General features: G+C 33.6%; 3 protein-coding genes across 3 annotated transcripts; 2 read left to right on the forward strand and 1 right to left on the reverse strand.

Moving 5' to 3' along the window:
* Positions 1–2,385: 2,385 nt before the first annotated feature.
* On the forward strand, positions 2,386–6,001 carry LOC112013231 (uncharacterized). The gene is made up of 3 exons (XM_024045617.2): positions 2,386–2,670; positions 4,406–4,775; positions 4,909–6,001. Exons 1-3 carry the CDS (start codon positions 2,599–2,601, stop codon positions 5,781–5,783), a joined length of 1,317 nt encoding a protein of 438 aa, XP_023901385.2. The 5' UTR covers positions 2,386–2,598; the 3' UTR covers positions 5,784–6,001.
* Positions 6,002–6,221: 220 nt separating this feature from the next.
* Positions 6,222–7,749, reverse strand: LOC136068155 (protein kinase STUNTED-like). The gene is made up of 3 exons (XM_065774901.1): positions 7,444–7,749; positions 7,177–7,326; positions 6,222–6,780 (listed from the first exon to the last, which is right to left on the reverse strand). The coding sequence occupies exons 1-3, from the start codon at positions 7,675–7,677 to the stop codon at positions 6,523–6,525; spliced, it is 642 nt and encodes a 213-aa protein (XP_065630973.1). The 5' UTR covers positions 7,678–7,749; the 3' UTR covers positions 6,222–6,522.
* A 2,095-nt stretch (positions 7,750–9,844) lies between these two features.
* LOC112002889 (wall-associated receptor kinase 1) lies at positions 9,845–11,229 on the forward strand. Its single transcript, XM_065774900.1, has one exon. It carries the CDS (start codon positions 9,845–9,847, stop codon positions 11,063–11,065), a length of 1,221 nt encoding a protein of 406 aa, XP_065630972.1. The 3' UTR covers positions 11,066–11,229.
* Positions 11,230–20,060: the final 8,831 nt, after the last annotated feature.

Here is a 20,060-nt window from a genome sequence, read left to right on the forward strand (position 1 = left end):
TTATTTTAGGAAATATCTTACTTATATAATTATATTTCCTTAAAAATTGTTATTTTTAAATTTAAGAGAGATATGTATTATTTTTTATGATTTTTTATTTTTATAATTGTTAGATGTATATGGAAAATTTGTTTATTTGAAAATATATTAAGTTTTGAAATTATTGCACTTACTAAAGAATAGCTAATACAACATTTTAAAGATGAATAGTTATTCTTCATTTTGAAGAATAGTTATTCATAAGGAATGATTATTCCTTGTAATAAAAACATAACCAAACTAAAGAATAACTGAACCATAAGAATAACTATTACATTACAGCACCTATTACAGTCTACCAAACATGCCCTAAGTTACAAACTTTGAAAACACAAATACACATAAATTTCAATTAATTAACTAAAAACTTACCTCTTTTGCTTGTTGTACTGTTTATTATCAAACTTGGGTTGCTTCAAAGGTTTTGAAAAGAAAAGAAAAGAAAAACCCTTTTTTACACAAGCGTGGGATTCTTTAGGAAAAGTGTGGAATTAAGAAGAGAGACAAATATGATTGCTACATAAAATAAATGATCTCTAATTCTTTGAGAAAGTTTAATCCCATAATTATTTCTTTCACTAATTGATGGTTGTAAAAGTAATTTAGAATTACATATTATTTTATACTTGAAATAAATCAGGTGGACAGCAAAGAAGAAACTTGGTCTCAGTTGCAAACAGATCTTCTACATGTCTACGGATGATTATGGATGGCCTGCAATGTGTTGATAACTTGACTTTGACTATGGTTTGCAAATACTGGCAGTCTGCATATGAAAGTTATTCAGATAAAGAATGCCGGATTGGTAATAGATTTCCATGGCTAATGGAGAAAAAGATAAAAAGATAAAGAAATAATGCACACAAATTCAGAAGAATAAACCCATGGGAAAAAGATAAAGAAAAAGAGATTTAAAAACATGTGAGATTAATAAAAAAATTATGAAACCAAAATATACAAACTAATAAATTAATAATTTCAGCAATATCAAAGGAAACAAACCTTTTTGAAATTGGAGTTTGTGATGAAATGACTAGGCCTGTTTAGATTCCGCCCGCAGTCGACAAAACCGGTCTACATCGATCTGAACCACACCCATTTGAGCTTCACCAGAGGTGTATGGCGCGGTGGTTGGAGATGATTTGCAAGTATCGACGATGGTCAGTGCAGTGAGTAGTTGTGGGTTTTGCATTCCAATGTGTAACTGAACTGACTGCCATGTATATGTATGTACACACACACATATATGTACATGTAATCATGTTTCAGTTTTAAAATAAAGGAAATTTCTAGAGAGAGAGAGTACCAGTGCAGTAGAGAAGAGAAAAAAAAAATAGGGTTAATTTTAGTGATTCAAAATTACGTCATTCCATTTAATTTTTTTTTTTAATTTGTTATAAAACGATGTCGTTTTGGAACTAATATAATTTTAATAATAGGTTCAAAATGACGTCGTTTTAGTTAGAACTTAGGTTAAATTTTTGAATCTCTTTTTAAAATTTTGTTTTCTCTTATCTCTCATCTGCCTCTCCCCCTTTCCCCCCCTCTCTCTCTATCATTCCTCAACCCCTGCCTTTGCCACCAAGCCCACCACCGTCGTTCACTGGATGCCGCCATTTCCAAGGTTTCCTCTCTCATCTCTTCTCTTTGTCACAATTATTATCTAGAAATTTCAAGTGAATGTTTTGATGCTTAATACCTAGCTACCATGGTTCTCCTTTCTAGGCTTTCTTCCAGGTATGAAAATTTATATAATGCTCAATATATACCTACTTCTCCTTGCAATGCTTTTTAGAAAGATGGAGAATTTATTTGAAAATTTTGTGAAAGATTTTGAACATGTTTGTCTGTTTTTTTTTTTTTTTTTACCTAAAACTTCAAGTAAGAAATTGCAACTTAATCATTATATTCGGTGACAAAAATTGATTAACAAAATTTCCACAAACAAAATATAACAATGATGTGGTCTAAGAACCACGGCGGTCGAGTGGTGGAGTGCAAGCATGAGTGACGCGTGTTATAGAAGGTCCCACTTTTTTGTGTGGCTTATTTCGTTTGGGAAAATCTCACAACAGCTGGGCCGCGGCCCACTTGATTTTCAACTTATTGAAGCACTCTATTCCCATTGGATCGTGCGAAAAACGCGACTCATTGGGCGTGGGTCCGTTGTCGCATTGCGTGTAGAATTAGGCGTAAGAATCAAAATACCCAAAAAGGGCCGCAACAAACTCACAAAAAGGTGGAAAACTAGGAGATTTCCACCAAGGGCATAATGGGAAATAGGAACCGACTCGGAAGTCGCTGAATCTGGCTCTATATAAAGACCCCTCTATTCACCCTAGAAAGGTCATTACGCGTAAATCGTCTATTTCTTCTTCTTTTGTTTGGGTGAGCCGCCTAGAGAGAGAGAGAGAAGCTGTCTCTTCCTTTTAGGGTTCCAGATCTCCTTCGATCTAAACACGATTAACGTTTAGATCGAGAAAAATATCGAATCGATTTACCGCTCAAATCTTTTTGGGGACTGATTGTTGTGGTTGGTTGCGAAAAAATTCAAATAAGATGTCTCGGTGTTACCCTTACCCACCACCGGGGTTTGTGAGGAACGAGGCGGTGTTGATCGAATCGATTAAGGTTTGTTGAGCAAAATCTTGGTTTTGTGTTTATGCTCAACTACTGCTCTCTCTCTCTCTGATTGTTTTTGAAAAATTAGAAATAAATAAATTAAAAAATTAAAGATTTGTACGAATGTTTGATTTTGCGAAATCTGATCTTGAATCATGAGATTTGTGCTCATAGTTCTTTAATTTAGTATTTTTTAAGGAGTGTTTGGGTATAAGTGTAAGGTTTTTTTGTTGGAGAATGACAGTAACTAAGTTATGTATTTGTTGGTTTGGATACTAGGAACTTTTAGGGTTAGGGTTTTGCTTCAGACAACAGAATTTAGGTTTATGATTTAACTGAGATTTTTTGGTCTTACAAGAAGTGGGGTTTGGAGGATTTGATCTTTGGAGTTTGTACAAACAAATCTTGGTGTCTATGTAGTTTTAATTTTTAGTTGTATCCTGTAAAGTTCAATTTGAGGAGACAAGACCAGAACCCATGTATATCCATACAAATAAGGTTAAGGAGAGAGTGTTATAAGGTGAAAGTGGGAATGAGAGAAAGGAATATGTTGTCCTATGAAGGTTACCTTGTATGGATTGAAAATGAGAAAGTCATTGGATGAATGAACAACCATTGTTATGTAATTCGCGGCATGGAGGAGTGATTTGGTGGATTGTGAGATTTGATTGCAGTTTATTATGGTTGGAATTGGAGTTCTCAATGGAAAGTAAACTTGATGGTTCGCGAGTTAGTTTGAGAGAATATGAGGAAAGGGGCTTAATCCATCGGGTAGACGAGTTAGTTTCTAAGAAAAGAGGGTGTACTTTAGCATTTGGCTTACCCATTTATTTGTTTGGTCTTATTACCATTTGATTAGTGCCTTGATGTGCATATTTTTCGGTCTTGAACATTTATTCATCCCTGTTTGTGTTTGGTGTTATTGTCATAGGGTTTTTATAAGAGGAAAATATATTTTACTCTCATTGTGGTTGGGTCTTAAAACATAAAATCTCTCTGAAGTTAGTTTGTAACACAAATCTCTACCTTCTCAGGTTATGAGGTCAACATGTCTATTTTTTAACCAATCACATTAAATCATTTCACATGTATCTTCATATACATGTTACCACCCTGTGTAGCCAAGTGATGAAGATGGGGATCATTGTGAAAACCCTGTGATTTTGGATAAACATTATACTGAACAGCTGCAATTAACATGTACAATGATCTGGTATTTTTGTATTGGTTTGGATGTGATGTGTAGATTATATGTCGACTGTACACCTGAGAGATATTGTGTTACTAACTGAACTTTAGAGTGGTTTTATATCTTTTGACCTTACTATTTGGGTTGTAAATGCATTTTCTGTATGATTAATGATTCGATTCCAAATAGTGTAGTTTATGTTGTATTGGTTCTGACCATGTCTTGTAGTGGAGGTTTGCATGACTTTGGTTTTGATTATATGCCTTTTGTCAACAACTACCTGACAATATGGTTGAGTTCACTAGTAGTAGAAATATGATTTCTTGTTACCAAGTGTTGCATTTTCCAAATGTGAATGGTAACCTTGAAGAATGGTACTCTATGGGTACTTCTTTAGTGCCTTGCTTGTGTGTTTTTGAAAATTAAAAAAAGAAGAATTTCTCATTTAGCACTGAAATGTAACCATTTCAATAGCTTGGCTGTGCTTGCCTCTTTTGGGTGTTCCTACTTCCTCGCCCTCTGTTTTTAAAATTGCTATTCTGGTGCTGTATATAGCTCCAAAATAAAACGGAGAAGGACAAAACAGAATCTAAGAAAGAGAAGAAGAGGGAGAAGAAGGAAAAGAAGGAAAAAAGGAAAGCACGGAAAGAGAATGAGCAACTCCCTGATATTGGTGATGTCAAAACAACAATAAAGCTCAATGATAAGAAGTATGACCAATCGGTGCAAAGTAAAGCAGAGTCATGTGGTGGCAATCTTCAAAAGCGAATTGAAGATGAGACTGAGCAACTGGAAAGAAGTGGCCTTACTGAAGAACATGGGCAGGCAGTCTGTTCTCCAAATGTTAGCTACTTGTCTGACAGCACTCAGAAGAGCAACAAGAGGAAGAGGGAAACCTCACCATCTAGTGACATCTCCAGTCATGGTGAGTTTTAAGTTTAACCTGTCATTTGGGGATGCAACTGTTAGTTGGATTTCTCTAACTTCTGCACAAAAATGAAGAAGTCTTTAGCTCTTTGCATATACTAAAATATCATTTCATTTTTTGATTCAAACAGGAACCATTCTTCGATTACGGTTGCCGTTGAAAAAGCACAAAGAACTTGATGCATCGCGAAGCAACAAGCAGCTGTGCTCTACTTCTGGAAGGGTAGATTCTCCTGCTCAACAGAAGAATGGATCTACCCCTGCTCAACAGAAGAATGGAATTGTTGATGTACGGAGTCAAGAAAAGGACTGTGCTATCAATTCAACTAAAAATATACTTGCCAAGGAGCTTACTCACGGGCCAAAAAAGGTAGTGCCCGGCCCTGTGCTAAGGAAGATTGAAACAACACCAAACCCAGAAAAAGTAGTGCCCGGCCCTGTGCCAATGAAGATTGAAACAAAACCAAAACCAGAAAAAGTTTTGCTAAGGAAGATTGAAACAACACCAAATCCAGAAAAAGTAGTGCCTGGCCCTGTACCAAAGAAGATTGAAACAAAACCAAGACCAGAAAAAGTTGTGCCAAGGAAGATTGAAACAACGGCCAGCCCTGTGCCAATGAAGATTGAAAGAACACCAAACCCAGAAAAAGTAGTGCCCGGCCCTGTGCCAACGAAGATTGAAAGAACACCAAACCCAGAGAAAGAAGTGCCCTGCACAGTGCCAAGGAGGATTGAACTAACATCACAAGAAAAAAAGATTCAGAGGAAGGAATCAGCGTATAAAACTTTATTTGAGAACTGGGTTCTGCCTCCGCCTCATTACCAGGGAGATGATTTTGGTGATGAAGATTGGCTCCTTGGGAAGAAGCAGGCGGATACAAGTGGGTCTAAAAGATTGAAAGCTGGGAATGATGTCTCGAGTTGCAGATGTCCCATTTCGTGGCCACATGCCCATTACTTACCCGAGGCTGAAATACATGCGTTACCTTACACGGTTCCATTTTGATTTTTTGAAATTTTTTTTTTGACACTAGCGGTTTGTACATAAAGTTGTGTTGAGCAGTGAGCACTAGCCAGAAAATTTTGAGAATATGTACGGTGCTTAGTAGTTTTGCGAAGAGCACCTAAAAAGCACATTGTAATTTGTAAGCCCCATTGTTGAGGATTGGAAATTGTTATCAAATTTTCAATTTGAATGAGTCTGTTACAGCCATTAATCTTTAATCATGAGTACATTTGATCGTGCATCCAAAATGTCAAAATTTTGTCATCAGCTCAGCTCCTCAATGACTACCCAAACCAATGTTTAAACTGACAGATTAAAGAATGCACGTTTTAAATTATAATAACTGTTCTAATTGCAATCTTCAATGATTCTCAAAGACAAAAAACTGAAATTGTTTGCCTTCCTCACTCTCTCTCTCTTGATTGTGGGGAATTCATCAAAAAAACAAAATGTAGGGAAAGCTTTGTGATAATAAATTTAACTGTACATGTATCCCGTAACACTGCATTCTGCAAAATCCCTCTCATCTTCCCTGTGATACTACCCCTCGTTCAGTTTGCCAAATAAAATACAATATTAACAAGAATTCTCACACTTTACACTTAAACTTCAACCAGCGGTGATAATTGCTTGGTATAGGACCTTTCTTTTCTATACACAGTATGTATGGTACCGAGCTCTCCTCCATTTGTGAACTTCTAAGTTGCATGGCATCAATCATTGATGATGATGATGATGATCAGTCTTGCCGTTCTTTCAAGTAGTCCTTCAACATGAAGTGTCGGGTCTTTTCTGCACTATGTATAGACATATCACTACTGCTTAGTGAGCCGCTGTGGCTTTCTGTTTTAAGCAAAGTGGAGCCCATGTATTGTTGGTTGCAATAAAATTCTGGAAAAATGTCATCATCATCTTGATTTTCTATTTCTTTGAAATCAATAACATTGGAACTGACACAATTATACGCATCCTTCTCTCCTGTTAATAGCTTTAGTATCTGGGCCAGGGACCACAAAAGTGTCAGCTAGTTAAATGCCAATCAATATCAAAGAGAACCTCAACGAATTGAAACAGAACTTGAAGGTCAACATGTTTGCTACTAGCTTTAAAAGCCCATTTGAAAAACAGCCTTATAGGAAGTCTTTTAAGGGAAAATAATCTTAATGTCCAAAGTAATGGGACAAAAGCTTTGAAGTAACAGTAGAAGTAATGAAATTCAATTGGCCATTTGAAGTCAACAACATGGTGCTGATTGTCATCTCATCTTCATTTTGACGAAATTAGTACGTAATCGTATTGAGGGTTGCAACATTAAGAAATAGTTACATGTAACTTCATTCTGACCCTTAAAAACAATATCAATTCTAACAACCATATAATTGTATTTTAGTACCTGACTTATTTTTGGACGACGCCGAGCTGACTGGCCAACACATAGGCTTGCTGCCAAGAACATTCTATGCATCTGATCAACATCGAAGTTCCCATTTAACTTTGGATCCAACAGTGCTTTAAGATCCTCACTCTCTAGTAATGGTTTTGCCTAGATGAATGCAATTTGTTTACACAGCTATAGAAGCAATAGAAAAAAAAAAAAAAACCCTAGTATGGATGAAAAAATATCAGCAATAGAAAAGTATGTAAAGAATAAAGTTCTTACCCACTTGACCAAACTCTTTTGTCCTTTCAGGGTCTCAGAACCAATTGGCTTTCTTCCTGATAACAGCTCAAGAAGAACCACACCAAAGGAGTATACATCTATCTTATCACTGACCCTTCCACGCATGAAATATTCTGGAGCAATATATCCAAAAGTCCCTACCACATCACTATGTATCACATGGGTTGAATCTGTGGGTCCCCATACAGCAAGCCCAAAATCAGATAACTGCATTCAAGAAATTAATTTAAACCTGCATCAGCAAGAATGTTGAACTTATAGACATCTCAAAAGCAACTAAGAAAACTATTCCTATAACTTTGTTAGTTGGATTTAAGATTTTAATCTCTACATTTATCAAAATTTGTGAGAATGTGAAATTGCTCCTAGTAGCTTTCTATTTTGAAGTACATCTTTTCTTCCTGAACTTGGACAGATAAAAAAAAAAAAAAAAAAAACAACTAATCTCATTTTCAACATTTTAAACCATATAACCAGGTTGGGGTCGTCCGGACCGCAATACGCAAGGAAGTGTCTTATGTTTTAACAATTATGGGCCCATATTTTAAAGAAGCCCAAACTGTCCAATACAGCGAAATCCCAAATTTGTATACAAAGGTCACAAACTCAACCTGCTTTAACAAAAGAAAAGCCCATGTTAAGTTAGGACTTAGGACCCAAACTAAAGCCCACCTATATACCATTCCTTCTTGAACAATATATCCGTCACTCGCTTCACACAACCCTGGCCCTGTATACCTTGAAAATTTTGGTAGGGTATGCTTGAATGAACTTATTTTCATTAATAAAAAATTTATATAGATTATAATTGTATCTAGAAAAAAAAAATTAAAAAAGTTTATCCAATTATATAAATAATATAAATAAATAAACCCTTAAGCTCCAAACCATACTTGGAAGTCTCAATAGCATAATAACCCATATATTATAATTTGGTCACCTAAATTATACTTTAAAATATATTTGAACTTCCAAAATTTATTTTGAAAATTTAATATAAAAAAAAGCTTATTTATACTACAGTGATTTTAATTTTTCTTAGAAAGATAATATTGTGTTTTGAATTTAATTGGAGAATAATGTACTTTATTTAAGAAATTGTGTCTCGATTTTGCCTTTTTTAATTAAAAAATGCTATAAAAACACCAAAATTTAAAAACTCATTTTTAGAGGTACTATGCTATAAACGAACCACTACCACTAGTATTTATTTATTTGTAAATCTACACCTATTGTTTATCATTGGCCCAACAAAATGGCGGTGCATTTGTCGTCTATTCCCGGTCTATTGTTTAGACTTTAGAGTTTCGACTCTTAATTGGTTAAAAAAAAAAGATTAAATTTTGTAAAGATATGGTGTAAAACTCATGTTTTTCCTCTCCAATCTTAACATGCCACATCATCTTATTACATATTTAAGAATAAACACAACCATACCCAATAAATTCTAATACCCATACATAAATCCAACAAAATTAGGAGTTTATTAAGATGTTATTAGATGTGGTAGGATGTATTGAATTTTAAGTAAAATACTGATGTGGTAATCTCTTATTGAATGATGTAAAACATGAATTTTACACCTCATTCTTAGCAAATTCGGACTCTAAAACAAATTAACAAAAAACAACAAACAAACCAAATCCCCTCGAATTTTTACTCTTTTAATGGACTTTTCAATAAAATTACCTTAATTTATATGCAGCGCTAATTATCTGAGAGCAGGTTCTTAGTGGTTTTAATCTAGGCTCACAACTAAAATCAATTTTTCATTTACCAATAACTACTCATCACATCAGCAATTTATAAATTTTTTTGCAAAAATGTTTGTATCTTTATCATTATTCTAGTATATATGTAGTTACTCAAATCTTTCCACGGTGGAGGAATGCCATTAAATAGGTCGAATCAATTTCTCTCTTTTCTCTCTACAAGTCACAATCTCAAAAATAAATTCGGAAAAAAAGTTTAACTCCTATAACTATTCGTAACAAAAATATATAAAAGTTAGTCATGCTATACTACCTTTCTGAAAGAAAGATTAATAGCAAGGATAACATCAAAATTCATTTTTAATTGGCTTCTTCTTAACTACGAAAGAATGTTAAGGTTTTAACAAAGGACCCCAATTAAAAATTTTGGTTCCCCAATTCTATTGTAATTGTTATTATTTTAATACTCATGTAAGTTGGCATGAATTACAATCAGAATCGATGACAAATATATTCTGATGCAGTAGTCATTAACTACATTGTAATTCAAATATTGAATGGCTCATTTTTATGTGATATATATGTTAAATATTTAGTTCTTAAAGGTACTGAGAAATATAAAAGGGTTAAAAAGTTCTACAAGGGAAAATGCATGTCTGAATGTTTGAATGTGTGTAGGTATCGGTGTTGGCCTTTTAGTCTTGCTTGTGGGAGGTTCTTGGATATATTGGGGACTGAAAAAAAGAAAGCATATACAGCTAAAAGAAAAATTCTTTCAACAAAATGGTGGCATACTATTACAACAGAAACTATCTAATCATCAAGGTTCTGTGGAGGCAACCAAAATTTATAGTGCAGAAGAGCTTGAAAAGGCCACCAACAACTATAATGAGAGCAGAGTCCTAGGACAAGGAGGTTATGGTACAGTTTATAGAGGAATATTACCAGATAACAAAGTGATTGCTATTAAGAAGTCCAAAATTGGTAGTCAGCATCAGGTTGAACAATTCATAAATGAGATAACTGTGCTTACTCAAATTATCCATCGGAATGTGGTTAAGCTATTAGGTTGTTGTCTGGAAACAGAAGTACCCTTACTAGTTTATGAATTCATCACAAACGGGACTCTTTCTGACCACATTCATGATAAAGGTCGGTCATTCTTCCTTTCATGGGAAAAGCGTTTGAAAATTGCAGCAGAAACTGCTGGAGCACTTGCATATTTGCATTCTGCAACTTCTGTGCCGATCATACATAGAGATGTTAAAACTGCAAATATATTATTAGATGATAACTTCATAGCAAAAGTGTCTGACTTTGGAGCTTCCAGGATAATTCCTCATGATCAAACAGAATTAAACACATTGGTGCAAGGAACTTTTGGGTACATAGACCCAGAATACTTCCATACTAGTCAATTAACAGAAAAAAGTGATGTTTATAGCTTTGGTGTTGTTTTGGCAGAGCTTCTGACTGGTAGGATGGCACTTTCTTTCGATATGCCTGAAAGTGACAGAAATCTAGCGAAGTACTTTGTTTTTGCAGTAAATGATGATCGCCTATCTCAAATTCTTGAGGATCACATTGTCAATGAAGGTAATATGAAGCTGCTAAAGGAAGTTGCTAATATTGCAAAAAGTTGCTTAAGTCTGAGAGGCGAGGATAGACCTTCTATGAAGGAAGTGGCAATGGAACTGGAGGGCTTGGTTATCATGGAAAAACATCCTTGGGGTAATGCTAATGTCAATATAGAAGAGATTGAGAACTTGCTCAATGCACCTACACAATCATTCAACATTGATGTTGGCACAAATTGTTCCAGCAATACAACTACAGGTTATGATAGCATGATAAACCAAGTATTGAAACCATGGGATGGCGGGAGATAGTTGGTTAGTCCACCATAGTATACTTGCATCAATTGAGACTAAATTATTGATATATCTATTATTTAGCTACACTCATTTTAGACTAAATGATAGAATTGGAGGTGCAATTGAACTTATGTATGACATTATATTTGAATATGTAGATTGGCTCGTTTTGTGTATGACATTATACACATGTTGTAGAACAGATAAAATTTTGGCACATGGCCAAAAGAACATGCATTCTAACCAAAATGTCTTGGTGGCATTCTTTTTTTTTTAATTTCTTATTTTTTGACAGTTTGATAATTTGGAGAGGGAAATTTGAATCTTGAATGTTTTTACTGAAAACATTAAGGGTCTGTTTGGAATCACTTTATTTTGCTGAAACTGAAAACATTTTACTGAAAATACTGTAGATAAAGGTAAAAGTTAGCTGAAATAATAGAATAGGACCCATAAATAGTATCAAAAAGTGCAGTGGGGCTTATGAATAGAAGCAAAAATAAGCTAAATAATAAAATAAGTTGGCTTTTTTAATTTGGAGCCAAATACACGCTAAGTACTAGTTGAGACAAAACTCTTGCCGTTTAGGTAGTCTTCAATATATCATCTAAGCCATACTACTGGATACTCTACTTTCAGGGCCAAAATGGCCCAATACCACTTTTTTTTGAAATTTTTAGCAAAAAATCACTGTTTCGGAAATAAATAGCAAAGTACCACTTTTTCTAGAAATCGAGTTTCAGAAACTCGAGTTCCATGCAACACGGTAGTATACCAGACTCGGGTATGTTTTATAAATAAAATGCAGGGAAAAAAAAAATTTACACAGTACTCGAGTTTGGGAAACTCGAGTACTGTGTAAATTTTTTTTTTTTTTTTTTTGGGGATAATGAAAAAATAAACATAAATGTAAAAATAAGTGACTTTTTTATATTTTTATTTATTTAAACAAAAGCATTGTAAAATATAGAAATTTTAATTTCAAAATATTAATTTAATTTCTACGTTAATTAAAATTATTCATTGTTTTCTTATAAAAATTGTTCACTATTTTCTGTATAAACTATTTCTACGATTTTGCATAAAATTATTTTCTGTTCAGCATTATTTAAGAAATTGTTCACTCTCTTTTCTGCATAAATTATTTTTTGTTTACTGTTTAAAAATTTTTTCATTGTTTTCTCATAAAACACCTAGTGAAACCGTGTTTTCTAAATTTAAATGCCAAATCTAAATGCTTTTTCATGTTTGAATTTCACAATAATCGAATATATTTTTCTGCATTGATAAAATCTGTTTCTACATTAATAAAATTTGCTCTTTGCACATCATATTTACTGTATATTCAAATCTACTTACTGCATTCATTAAATTTTTTTTTTGCATTAATTAAAACTATTCACTGTTTTCTCATAAAAATTGTTCATTGTTTTCTACATAAACTATTTCTAGCATTCTGCATAAAATTATTTTCTGTTCAGCATTTAAAAAATTGTTTACTCTCTTTTCTATATAAATTATTTTATGTTCACTATTTAAAACATTGTTCGCTGTTTTCTCATAAAGCACCTAGTGAAATTGTGTTTTCGAAATTGAAAAGCCAAATTTGTATGTTTTTTCATGTTCGAATTTCACAATAATCGAACTTTTTTTTTTGCATTGATAAAATCTATTTTGATACACACTTTGTCAAAATTATCCAACAATGATGGATTGTGATTGGTTGTTTATCACTTTCTAATAAACTCATTATTTTTTCTACTTCACCTACAGTCTGTTGGCGCATGTGGTTCGTATGACTACAATTGGTGCTACAGCAGCAGGCTAGTGACGTGTCTTCAAATGCCGTAGTTGGTGCCACATCATGTTTACTATATATTCAAATCTGATTACTGCATTCATAAAATCTGTTTTCTATATTAATTCAAACTGTTTTTTGCATGTGGTTCGTATGACTATAGTTGGTGTCTGTGTAAATTATTTTCTGTTCACTATTTAAAAAATGTTCGCTGTTTTCTCATAAAACATCTAGTAAAATCGTGTTTTCTAAATTTAAATTCCAAATCTGAATGTTTTTTCATGTTTAAATTTCACAATAATCGAATTGGTTTTTTTGCATTAATAAAATTTGCTCTTTGTACATCATGTTTACTGTATATTCAAATCTGCTTACTATATTCATAAAATCTATTTTCTGCATTAATTAAAACTGTTCACTATTTTCTGATAAAATTTTTTACTGTTTTCTGCATAAACTATTTTTAGCATTCTACATAAAAGTATTTTCTCTTCAGCGTTATTTGAAAAATTGTTCTCTGTTTTTTCTGCATAAATTATTCAATGTTCATTAGGTGTTTTATGATCTGGATGCTCTAATAGCAATGACTACCAAGGAAAAAGCATAGCAATAATATGGAAGCATAAACAATGATAAAATAGATAATAAAGAAGTAAATAGCAAAATAGATATATTCAAAATAAGGTTAAAATTGAGTGTGGAATATGAAAATAGAAACTAGTAAAATCTTACTTGAATAAAAATTTCAGTCTTTGATAAACTTCAAAACAAACTACTGTCTTTGATACAAGCTTGAAAATAAAACTGTCTAAAGAGAAAGGTTACAAGATTACAAGAGGGGAGAGAGTACAAAAGTCTTTCTAAGGGAGATGGAAGGCTATTACAAAAGGCTTTCTAAAACTTGAAACTTAAAAGCTCAGAATCTTAGAAACTTGTCTTCTGTCATCATAGTCCGTCTCTTTTATAGGTGAAATGAACCATGGTAAAGTAACTTGAGTAGGTAAATTGAACTCAAGTTAATCTGTTGGTGGTATGGAAATTAGTACTGATGAGTAATAGTCTGCTTGCGTCTGTCTGGGAATCTTTCAAATCTTGGGAATCTAACAGATCTCCTTTTACGCATGCTAGTAAACAATAGTAACTTTTGAACATCTGTCTGTATTTGTCTGGACTATCTAGCAAAATTGAGCCATTTGCATAGTGTAATATTGGTTAGTAAAGGATTTAATTCTTAATAATCTGTTTGGCATTTGCATAGCCTGTTTGGCATCAATTTCAACTTTTACCTTTTAGTTTTTGTGTACAGCTTTTTAAAACCTCATTTTTTCCTGTATTATTTTTCACCTTTTCAAATTTTTTCAAAATACAAATATAATTTAGCACACTTTTAGTAGAAAGTGTAGCAAACAGCTAAATAAGCTGTAAACGGAAACTAAGCTTAAAAATAGTAGAACCTTAGAAATTGCTATTATATTACCATTTTGTTTCAGTAGTAACACCCCATGTTCCACCTCGGGAATAATTTCAGGTCATTCTGATGTGTTTCGGGGTCATTCCAATGTGTTTCGGCCATTTTGGATTCAAAGATGGAGATAGAAGTTTGATTGAGGGGATTAAAATATAAACAAAAAATGTGTATCATCTATTTAGTATTAAGAAACTATCAAAAAATAAAAAAATACAAAATAATTATTTCTTAATATATTAAAATACAATTTATCTATTAAAAGAAAAAACGACCTTCTTTTAAATGAAAAAAAAATCATCAATATTAAATTTGTACTAACTCATTTGTACTAACTTATGATGAGTAGAGAGCAAATTTTATTAATGTAGAAACAGATTTTATCAATGCAGATCAATTATTGTGAAATTCAAAAATGAAAAAGCATTTAAATTTGGCATTTAAATTTAGAAAACATGATTTCGCTAGGTGTTTTATGAGAAAACAGCGAACACTTTTTTAAACAGTGAACAGAGAATAATTTACGCAGAAAAGAGAGTGAACAATTTTTAAATAATGCTGAACAGAAAATAATTTTATGTAGTATTCTAGAAATATTTTATGTAGAAAATAGTGAATAGTATATCATGTCCTACTTGAGCCAAAATCCATCTTACAAACAGTTTTGAGTGTTAAGGATCATAACATCAACATTCAGTACTTTTAACAGGCACAACTACTTTCAAACACAAAAAAAAACACAGAAACAAGTTCAAAATCACACACACAAATGAACACTCAAAACATGCTTTGAGGTAAAAGTCATAATAGAAAATTGATTATTGAGCTACATTTTATTTTATTTTTCAGGCACGATTGCAGCCATTAAACCAACATAGATTCTGTTACAAACATTTTTTTTTTTCTAGACATATAGATTCTATTCTCTCAGCCCCTAGACAGAGGGAAAGTATATAACAAATCTGATATTGAAAGACTTTAAAAAAACAAAATATTTGGTCAAGAACCTGCTTCGAAGTTGTATGTGAAAACTGAAAACCCAACCTACTACCTTTATTTGATCAGGTGGACGTAGTTTCTGTTTTTTTTTTTTTTTTTTTTTGGCTGGTAGGTAATTTATGTTTATTTTTAGGCATACGACCATCTATTATGTAAATGCTTCATTCTTTGAAATAGTTGAGATTCTAGGTGCTTTGTTCTTTGAAATAGTTGAGAATATCAGATTTATTAGAGGAAAGCGTACTATTTAGTATTTAGTTCCACAACCAAATTCGGCAATTCGTCTGTGATACTTTCCCCTTTTTGTTGCGCGTTTCTTTACAATCATATACAGGTAAATCTAATATTCTCAATCTTTTCAAAGAAAAAATCTATAAAAAATGTTACAAATTTCATTAAATGAAGAATGAAGTATAAGTGAAAGAAAATTGTTATTAGGGAAATGTTGTGACATGGACAATATACTTCCTTAATTCAACAATTGGGAAGTCTAGTTACTTATTGCTCAACTTACATATATATATATATATATATATATAATTTTGATTTTAGACTTGCGAATTCCTTTGGTTAAAAAAAGCATGTTACTTTTATCTAAAAATTAGAATTTATAAGTTAGATATGATAGGCTAAAAATGCGTTGGCTCTTTATGGTAATTCAATCAATTAATTAGTCAAGTTAATTAATTAGATTCAATTTTATGCACTAAGCGTGGTAGCGGGAAATAAATTTTGTCACAGGTGATTTGTTTAGGAATGAGGAAAACTACTAAGGCAAAAGCCCACTTTGGTAATTTTGAGGTCACTACTTCTTAGAATTCACTAATATCAAAACAAGCAGTTACAAGTGAAAGAGATCATTGTACCTAATAATAACTTATAGTTGAACCCTTACTCTAATACACAACTGGACTTGTAATGTAATGACAATCTCTCCATTCAATGCATAGCTCTAAGTACGTGACCTACCAATTGATGCATGGATCCCAGTAATGGTCTAATTAATTTAACTCTCCAACTTGAAGAAGATGTTGGCTGTAATGGTCTTTAGCTCATCCAACGATGAAAAGCAGGAAGCTTCTTTGTTACAAAACCCATGGTGCAAAGACGCAGCAGTTTCTACAACGAATATGATAAACTAGGGCAGATTGTCTTCGGTCACAATATGCATGAAACAATCACTTTGCATCATCATAGACAACTCTTAAAATATTTCTTATATTTGTCTAGGGTTGTGAGAAAAGAAACCCTATACAATTATACATGGATATGTGTGAAATCGGATTTGGAAATCTGAATTTTTGTAATTCTAGTCAGGTACAGCTTCTGTTAAGTTGATGTTGAGCTTCAGTCATTAAACCTTGATGGTTATGTATTTGTCGAGATATCTGTTAAGTTTTAATGGATAGCGCTTCTTTACTTGTTTCTTGGACAGAGTTGGATGACTTTAATACTAAACTTGAACTCTTATTCTTTAAAGTATTAAACTTATACTAGATCTACCCAAGTATAAGTAATATGCCTTTTGACAAAGGATTAGCCAATTACATCAGAATCATCCCAACAATCTTCCTCTTTGACAGTCTGTGACAAAACTATAACAAATAAATGAATTATGGGATAAGTCTTAAATCATTAAACTCATAACCATCATCACCATCCTCATCTGTTGATGCCTTTGGAGAAGAAGGTGAAGCGGCAAAACCACTAAGGTGAGCAAAAGTTGGGTCGATGGCACCCATGGTGGTGAAGTAGGAAGATGAAATGAGAGGGGATGTCAATAGTAAGATCCTTTAACTGGGTCAGCAAAAATGGGGCATGAGGCTTAGTGATGGAGTTATAGTGAGGCAAAGGATGGTGAACGAATGTCATCACCATGTTAAGGAATTTCAGACCTTTTGCAAAGCTCGGGCATGGGGTGTTTAGCTTACAACCCCATATGAAAGGTGTATCATAAAAGTAAGACAGAAACTCGTCTCGGGACACGGTCCTTAAACGATCATAGCCGGGATAGTCAAGATGTGCTACACTCAGGACATGTAGTACCTCAGATATAAGGTCCAGGGTAACTGTGATACGTGTACCTTGAAGTGACATGGCAAAACGTGGTACAGAGGTATCGATGCCATGTATATTGGAGTAAAACTCTTGAATATACTTGATAGGGCACCTCATGGGTATCTCACAGAGAGATTCCCATCCCCTAGTCTGAATGACAAGAAGGAGAGAAGTGTCGGAGAAATTCGACAAGACGACATGGCGCTCTAGATGAACGCCGCATTTTTGGAAGTTCTCAAGGAAGTCCTGTTGGGCCTTCCCATCATGGAACCCAACGTGGAAAGGGGAACTAGGGTCAGAAAAAGATGACGACCCTTGCAGTTGGGTGCCATGCGCAGTCTATTTGAGAAATAGAGAGAGGTCGAGAAAAAGAACACATTACAGCAAGAGCAAAAAGGATAGAAAATAAAGGGTACATATGCATGAAATATGCATGAACATATGACATGCTAAAATAAATTGCATCATGGGTTCAACCTAATCCAAACTTATTAGCACACAATATCCAATATTCAAACACACATCTAAATGCATGAAATATTGTGAAAGTGCCAATGGAATGCAATGCATGGGTATATAGCATCAAATAAACAACTCCCAACCCAAAGCTTTCACAAAAAATCTCAAAATCTTCAAAAACCCCAAAAATTTCAAAGAAAACCAAAAAACCTAGGTCTAATGCGTGAAATGCATGAGAAAAGAAGCATTTAGGACACTTACTGGATGATAAATGCAAGATCTAGGCCGAAATGCAAGTGGGTAAGATGATTGGAGTGCGGGAAAGATGTTTGGAGGGAGAGAGAGCTTTTCTATCAAGAAAGAAGTGAAAAAGTGAATCTGATATCGCGCAGAAGAAATATATAGAAATTGTAGCTCGATAGATCAAGATGCTATTGAGAATCTGTTGGCAGCAAAAGTGCCTTGATGGATCAAGAAGTTATTGAGGATCTATCGGCCAGACAAAGAGCTAATAAGTGCCTCGATGGAGTAGAATTGCGAAAAGATCTGTCGATGGCAAAAGTGCCTCGATGGATCGGAATTGTGATAAGATCTATCGAGAAAATAAGTCCAAGAGGCTCGATAGATAGGAAGCTATCGATGATCTATCGAGAAGCTGTCAAACTTGATAAAAAAACAGTTTTTCAAAGAGAGGAAAAACACAAAGAGATGAATGCAACAAGCATGCTACTTAACCATAGATCAAGTCAATATGTTAAGCTCTCAAAATCATCTCTCAACAAGAAAATGAGAAGTATTCAAAGATTCAAGACACACACACACACTATACAAGTTTAACTAATTTTTTATTTCATAAACAAGTTAAGACAGTTTATTGAGTACACATTAACACATGTATTCCTTATGATGACCAAATCACATTGAACCTGCAAATGTATCAAGAGTAGCAAAGAATTTGCATGTTGTATGTGAAAACATCGCAAGAGTGCATAAGTGACTCATATTATGATAATTTGAGACATGACAAAATCACTTTAATTCACACATAATCATAACTGCTTGATGAGAACTATCACCTTCGAGTTATATACTATAACTCACACATCTCCTAAAAACACGCTTGCTATCATATTTAAAAGCATTTTTATTCTTTTTGCTTTTTATTTTTCTTTGTATATTTCTCTTTTTAGCGTATCATTCATGGGCATATAAGAGAGAGAGAAAAGAAATGCCCAATTATGTATGCTTAAACATCACAATTTTGCATTGCTGAGGCATACAGGTGATATTCATGATTGACGGACTTTAGTAGTGAGATGATTATTTATGCCTTTCTCTCAGGATTTTTTAGTCTTTCCCCCTCAGAAAGAGTGATAGGAGTGTTAAGTATAAGGGATTACTTAATCGTACTCATCACAAATATGAGTCATAAAGCTCACTGTTAGGACATATGTGGTTCACTTATTAAGAACATGTCATTCTTTTATGTAATTGGCTAATCCTTTGACAAAATGCACTTTACTTATAATTGGATAGTTTTAGGTGTTTTTAATACTTCAAAAAATTGTGTTTCAAGATCAAGTATTCAAGTCATCAAGTCTGTCCATGAAACAAGTTGAAGAAATGCAAGTTCATTAAAGCTCGACAGCTAGCATGTGTCAAGGTTTAGAAAGTTGCTCAAGCCTGTGTGCTCGACACCTACTCGGCAACTGCTCGACACCTCCTATCTATCGAGGTTTGAGAAAAACAGATTTTTCTGTTCTGTTTTCTTGGGATCCGTGTTTATGTGTTGGGGCTTTCTTTTCTCCTAACCATAGACATATAAAAGGATTGTTTTAAGGGCCGTCAAAAAGTGCACAAGTTGCACTAGCATTGAGCAAAGTCTGTTCAAGCAATTTGTGACTGGAGACAAAGTTTTGCCCTAGTTCATTTCTTTTGAAGAAGAAGCTATGTATGTGCATCTTTGGATTTTGTGACCAAGCATCTTCTTGATCTTCATTGTGGATAAAATGAAGAACTTTGCAGCCAATAACTCTTTCTAATTGGTGATTGAAGTCGTGTACTAAGATCCGCGCATTGGTTAGTCACGTACTTGAGAGTCGTGCATCAAAAGGGGCAATTGCCACTACAGAACAAATCCAATTGGGTATTGGGGTAAGGGTTCAACTGTAGGTTGGTATAAGGTACTAAAATTCCTTTTACTTGTAACCGCTTGTTGTGATAATAGAGGA

Source organism: Quercus suber, unplaced genomic scaffold (assembly GCF_002906115.3).
Source record: "Quercus suber isolate HL8 unplaced genomic scaffold, Cork oak 2.0 scaffold_101, whole genome shotgun sequence".
In the NCBI taxonomy this organism is placed as follows: domain Eukaryota; kingdom Viridiplantae; phylum Streptophyta; class Magnoliopsida; order Fagales; family Fagaceae; genus Quercus; species Quercus suber.

Coding starts and splice junctions, on each gene's coding strand:
- LOC112013231 (XM_024045617.2), top strand. CDS start 2,599: ATGTCTCGGTGTTACCCTTACCCACCACCGGGGTTTGTGAGGAACGAG. Junction 2,671..4,405: donor TGTTGATCGAATCGATTAAG/GTTTGTTGAGCA, acceptor TGCTGTATATAG/CTCCAAAATAAAACGGAGAA. Junction 4,776..4,908: donor TAGTGACATCTCCAGTCATG/GTGAGTTTTAAG, acceptor TGATTCAAACAG/GAACCATTCTTCGATTACGG.
- LOC136068155 (XM_065774901.1), bottom strand. CDS start 7,677: ATGCAGTTATCTGATTTTGGGCTTGCTGTATGGGGACCCACAGATTCA. Junction 7,327..7,443: donor AAAAGAGTTTGGTCAAGTGG/GTAAGAACTTTA, acceptor GCATTCATCTAG/GCAAAACCATTACTAGAGAG. Junction 6,781..7,176: donor GTCGTCCAAAAATAAGTCAG/GTACTAAAATAC, acceptor TCCCTGGCCCAG/ATACTAAAGCTATTAACAGG.
- LOC112002889 (XM_065774900.1), top strand. CDS start 9,845: ATGTGTGTAGGTATCGGTGTTGGCCTTTTAGTCTTGCTTGTGGGAGGT.